The 6,008-nt window shown below is 37.1% G+C and overlaps 1 protein-coding gene across 1 annotated transcript; it reads left to right on the top strand.

Annotated features, from left to right (window-relative positions):
• Positions 1–743: 743 nt before the first annotated feature.
• LOC149575267 (type IV inositol polyphosphate 5-phosphatase 9-like) lies at positions 744–5,733 on the top strand. Its single transcript, XM_089815054.1, has 12 exons — positions 744–1,424; positions 1,515–1,617; positions 1,708–1,803; positions 1,922–2,057; positions 2,255–2,359; positions 2,464–2,956; positions 3,060–3,235; positions 3,361–3,469; positions 3,874–4,022; positions 4,397–4,625; positions 5,076–5,234; positions 5,414–5,733. Exons 2-12 carry the CDS (start codon positions 1,518–1,520, stop codon positions 5,492–5,494), a joined length of 1,833 nt encoding a protein of 610 aa, XP_089671180.1. The 5' UTR covers positions 744–1,424; positions 1,515–1,517; the 3' UTR covers positions 5,495–5,733.
• Positions 5,734–6,008: the final 275 nt, after the last annotated feature.

Raw genomic sequence — 6,008 nt, forward strand, 5'->3', positions numbered from 1 at the left:
CCTAACCAATACATTAAATTTCAACAATCTCTTTTATTGTTCTTTATATGAAACTTAACTACTTATAACTATTGTTTTGACTTCTCAGTAGTAATGACACAAATTTTAGAAGTTGCCCGAATAACCATGCAGTGCAACCACTTCGAAAATTGTAGATACTTGTATATGAAAGTTGCATTATCGTTCAAATTTTGTCAAATACTTGTTCATATATGTTTCAGCAGAGGCAGTTCACTAATACAAAGCACAAGATGATGACTTTTTGTATATGATTTACTTATTCATATAGACTTTTAGTTATCAGTACTTTAGATTCTTTCAAATTAATAATTAAAATGGTTGAAGGAACAATGAAATGAAAATAATAATTAGAATGGTTGAAAGAACAAGAAAGGAACAATAATTAGAACATAGACAATAGCTCGTACAGAATAATAATTGCAACATATATGGATCATAACTGCCTTCTTCATTCTACATCTGACAAACAAACAAAAAGTTGCAAGCAATTTTCTACAGACTTATAATGGCGAAAACTCTGTTAAACCACAAATTGCAGCACTCCGTAAACAGCCTTGTCGTTTGTGCGGTGAAGAACCAATTTTTATGGTTTGGGCAAAATGGGGAATCTGAATGCAGGGCGGCAAGGATCTCGTCAAGATTTAAAAGGAAAGCAGTGGAATGTGGGACCTGCTGAGAGGCAAGTAGCTATTACAATACTGGCAAGCATTTCAATGTCCACTCCGACCAGAACATACTATATTATCCTTCGCCTCTACCAATAACAATACATTTTAACTACTCTACAATTTCCACGCAATCAGATGCTTTTTCCCCATTTGTTCACAATTTACAGGCATTTCTCCATTCAATTGGTTCAGAGGGAGGATGAACAAGCAATTGTCATTTTCAGTCGAAGAGTGAAGCACTGGGAGATACTTGTTTCAAAAAAGAGGTTGTCGGCCAGAAACTAGCAAAATCTTGCATTGAACAAGACCTGATCTTTCATGATCTGATTGTTTTTCTCGCAACAATTCTTCAAATTGCGTCTTAAACTATGATATTTTTACATTTTTAGTTGATTGTTCAAGAATTTGATTGTCTTCCCACTGAGGAATTCTTTCTCTCTTGATTTTTCTGGTTGGTTTTTGTGTGAGCTCACTCACTTTGTAGGCGACAACTTGGTCTGTTTTGTAATATTTTTTTGTTATTTGAAGACTCCCAGATGCTCGTCTATAAGTTTCCGAAGAGAAATTTTAAATTTTTGGTATCGGAGGGGAAATTGAATTTTTTTAACCGACCTCCGGAACAGAATCCGTCAAGGCTCTAGACGAGAGGACATATTATTCCAAGATTGGAGCTTTGCCGGCCAAGAGGAATAATCCCGGATTCCAGATTGAAATGCAGAGAAAGAAAAACTAGATGTAATCAAATTATCGAGTTCTGAATGTATTGATTTGGTTGTGTTTATTTATTTATTTTGAAGGGAGATTTAACAATTGTTGCTTGTGCAGAACATGTGGCCTCGTCTGGTTGCTAACAAATTGCTTGGCAAATCGGGGTGTGAGAGTTATAATACTGATGGCAGTAACACGGAGAGCGAGACTGAAGATGAAGGTAGATAATCTTAGTGCAGATTTTTGCAAGGATTTTTTTTTTTGATATCTGTGCAGATTTTTGACGGGAAAATTTGAAATTTGCTTACAGATAATGTTGCACCATTGCCCTCCAAAACTCCACAGAGACCAAGTCTTTTATCGTCGTCTAACTCATGCTCGACGCCTCAATTGCCACAAAATATAGGTACTGGAAACTTAAAAATCAAGTTTTTAAGATACTGGAAACTTGAAGTCGAATTTTAACCTATTTGTGATGAACGAAACATGCATTTTGATTCATGGGAATTCTTGGTTTTTGTCAGGCAAGCCGCCAAAATCGCCATCGCCTTCCCCTTCGCCTTCTTCATCACCGTCCAGCACGCCGGCCCCTTCAAACAAGCTGATGCGTATGAACTCTGAAACTCTATGGACCGACTATGTCAACACGGAGGAAATCAGGTAAATTTACAGCTTGTTTGATTGGTTTTGCGTTCATAGCTGTTGGAAAAATATTTTTTCAAAACAAATTATTTTTTTGGCGTGTGTTTTTAATTGGGAATCTAACAACCTATTTGTCAGAGCAAACCATGAGATTATAAGCTTTTGAAATCCTTGGTATGTCATATATAATGATGAGCAATATTGAAACTTGGCAGACTATTTGTGGGGACATGGAATGTGGCAGGAAAAACTCCGCCAGATTATTTGGATTTAGATGACTGGCTGAATCCAAATGCCCCATCGGATATATACGTGATTGGGTAAGTAGGTACTATAATTCATGTATTTTTTCTCTCTCACTTGTCCTTTTTGGCAAATAGTTTAGATTAACTGGCCTATATTCATGGCGACCATGGGTGAACAGATTTCAGGAAATTGTGCCATTGAAGGCAGGGAATGTTTTTGGTTCAGAAGGGCTAGCAGGACCCGCGACCAAATGGGATGCGTTAATACGAAGAACATTGAACAAGACATCTAAACCTCAAACCCCAATATCTTCCATAGCCAGAAGCTCAAGTGCTCCTTCTTCAACATTCCTAGATGCTCTAAATTCCCCTCTTTTTAAATCCCCAATTTCCAAGGACGATACTTCCTTGTTAAACGGTATAAGCAGAAGCGGATCTAATTCTCTGGACGAAGAGGTGGGAAAATTCTATGAGGGCGAGGCTGATGATGAATTTTCCGCCCGCGGCCACCAGAAGATTTCCAGACCAAGGCAGAGATTCAAACGTATTGCAAGCAAGCAAATGGTTGGCCTTTTTATCTCCATTTGGGTCAAAAGGGATCTCATCCGCCATATCCGTGACCTTAAAGTTTGCTGTGTTGGCTGCGGTCTTATGGGTTGTCTTGGAAACAAGGTTTTGCATCCAGAAAATTGGCATCTTTTTATGTCGATTCGTGATATTTTCTTTTAAATTGCTTATTGGCGATAGAACTGAAGCCGGTTTTTTTTTTTTGCAGGGCTCGATCTCCGTAAGATTTTCTCTTCATGAAACAAGTTTCTGCTTTGTCTGTGCACATCTAGCATCTGGTCAGAAGGAAGGGGACGAGATCCACAGAAACTCTGATGTTGTGGAGATCTTGAAACGTACAATTTTCAGCGGATCTTCCGCTGCCAAACCAATTCTAGCACACGAGTAAGTTGTCGGCAGTTTAAAATCGTTCAATTCAATTACAGTGCCATACATATGTTATGTTCAATAAATCTGTCATTTCAACTACAGTGCCACACACGTTTTTTAATGGTTTCATATGTGAACAGCCGAATCATTTGGTTCGGAGACTTGAACTACAGGATTGCCCTGACTGATTATGAGATAAGATCATTGGTTGAGGAGGAGGACTGGAAGACCCTACTGCAAAGCGATCAGGTATAAATAAAACTTTTGTAAAATGGTATTGAATTAAAATAGAATGTGGGGTTTTTGGGAGGGTAAAATTGGTAAAGCTGCTGGGCTCACACAGAACTGCTAGAACTTTTTTGAATGAAAAGACAAGTGGAAATAGAAATTTGAATCTGGTATTGGTAGAACATTTTTGAGAAGACTTGCAATAATGGGTAATGTGCTAAAACAAGTTTTAAATAGGTATTACCCAGTTGTCATCTTGTATTGATATCAAAAGTATTTATTAGTTTGTGCAAGATACATTTTTTCAAGCTTCAAGCTTCTTGTTTGCTACAACTTCATTGGGAATAGCAGCCCCTGGTATCTTTCCCCAGAGAGAAATAGCCCAAAACCATAAACAACTTTTACATCTTGTTTTTTCTGTGCAGCTTAAAATGGAGCTACGCAAAAGACATGTTTTTGAAGGATGGCATGAAGGACCTGTCCAATTTTCACCTACTTACAAATATATTCCCAATTCTGATCAGTACCAAGGAGCAGAGCACAAGGCAGGGGAAAAACGCCGTTCACCTGCATGGTATGAACTGAATCGTATTATTTTATTTATTTTTATACATGGGGTGTTCCCACAGCCTAACCCAGCGATGACCAGCAGCTGATGTGATCTAGGGTGAGATTAGTCCCTTATGGGTGAGATCAGCCACCCACAAGATGTCTCGCCTCTTAAACCTAAGAAAGAGCTGAACCCAACCAAGATCATGAAAAACTACCCACAACCTCAAGCCAACTCGTCTACCATGTTATGAACTGTACAGTATAGCACCATTATATTGTCTCCTCCATGATATGGCACTATTATATTGTCACCTCCATGATATAAACTGTATAGTATAGCACCATTATATTTTCTTGCAGGATTACCGAAGCTGAATTGTTGATGAAAGTGTGCAGGTGTGACCGTATTCTGTGGTATGGAAAGGGACTGAAACAGCTCTCTTATGAAAAAGAAGACTTCAGACTTTCTGACCATAGACCAATTAAAGCAATCTATTTGGCAGAAGTTGAAGTCCTCAGCAACCAAAAGATGAAGAAAACCCTGGGATTATCTACCAAAAAGCCAGAAATGTCAAATATACTCACTATGGAAATCCAGAAAATTTCCAAGAACCGCCATGTAAAGGTAGCATATTAATGATCATTCTTTTCTTTTTTCGCTTAATCATGTTTTTATTTTAGAATTTAAATGTTGGATAAACTTTTTAATATGATCGATGATATTGGTATACAAATATTTTTGAGTCGGAGCTATTAGCCAATGAGGTCACAAATAAGGGACTTCATCCTCAATTAACAATGTTGAGGCTCAAATCCTTGAGCATATTGGATCATCAAAAGCACAAGTCTGTGATCACAATGGCACAACAAGAGTTTAAACCTTGATGGTCACAACAATACCACCACCACTTAACCAACACGCAATGAAATGAACCCGTAATCATATTCAATTATACTACCTTGTAATTACAATGAAATCTGATATTATACTGTCGTAATGTACAGATGTTGCATGGCCTCAATAACATCAACTCTATTACTATGAAATCTGATATTGTACTGTCATATTGTGCAGATGTTGCATGGCCTCAATAAGATCAACTCTGATGCTATAGCAAGCGTAGAACAGAGCCTTCTACCAATTTTAAATGAGGTCCAAGCAAATCACAATTTGGAGTTTGGTTCTATGCTGAATCAAGAAATAGACATTTGGGAGAAAGAAAATGACCTCAAAGTATGGCAATCAATGAGATTATGCCAACAGTACTAAAGTTTTTTCCTGTTTTTTTTCTAAATGTTGATATGCTAAGTTCTGATGTTTCAGTGATTCTTTTGGTCAATGAGTTTGATTCGAAAACTATACAATTGAATTCTAATAATAATTTAGTAACTCTTTTGATATTCAAATTGCAGGCGAGAATGAAGATATACTTAGAACGAAACGTTATTAAAAAAGATGGACCAATCGCAGATCAGGCTGCAATGGACAGATGAAAACTCTTACATCATTTACAAGCCATTGAAGGTGTCTGTAACAGGGAGGTCCTGTACCATACAAGAACATAAAAGTCAAATCTTCTATCTTTTAGCTAGAATCAAGAACATAAAAAGTCAAATCCTCTATCTTTTAGCTAGAATCTGTAAATATAAGGATGTGTTCCTCATTTAAGAAAAAAATGTATTTCCTCATTGTTGAGAAATGAAAAGTTCATGGGGATGCAGGCTTAGCATTCTGTGTATGAGCACATCATATATACGACCTATTGCTAAAGACTCTACAACGGTATAAAATGTTCAAAGTGGACCAGAATTTTCGGTTATGATCCTACATGTGACACAACATATATATATATATATATATATATATATATATATATGACTACTTCACTCCTTCCTCTATTCAGTTGGACGTGCCAAAAGCTTTTTGGACTTTTACTTTTCAACTTTGCCTTGAAAGGTAATGAAAATGTACCAACCTGAATGCATTACGAAGTAGCTGTCCTGTAAA

Source organism: Cupressus sempervirens, chromosome 2 (genome assembly GCF_028749045.1).
Source record: "Cupressus sempervirens isolate cs-2001-9-10 chromosome 2, ASM2874904v1, whole genome shotgun sequence".
Taxonomy (NCBI): Eukaryota; Viridiplantae; Streptophyta; class Pinopsida; order Cupressales; family Cupressaceae; genus Cupressus; species Cupressus sempervirens.

Excerpts from the sequence above, each read along its gene's own strand:
- LOC149575267 (XM_089815054.1), top strand. The coding sequence starts at position 1,518 with ATGTGGCCTCGTCTGGTTGCTAACAAATTGCTTGGCAAATCGGGGTGT. Across the intron at positions 1,804-1,921 it reads TCAATTGCCACAAAATATAG|GCAAGCCGCCAAAATCGCCA; the intron begins GTACTGGAAACT and ends GGTTTTTGTCAG. Across the intron at positions 4,626-5,075 it reads CCAAGAACCGCCATGTAAAG|ATGTTGCATGGCCTCAATAA; the intron begins GTAGCATATTAA and ends CATATTGTGCAG.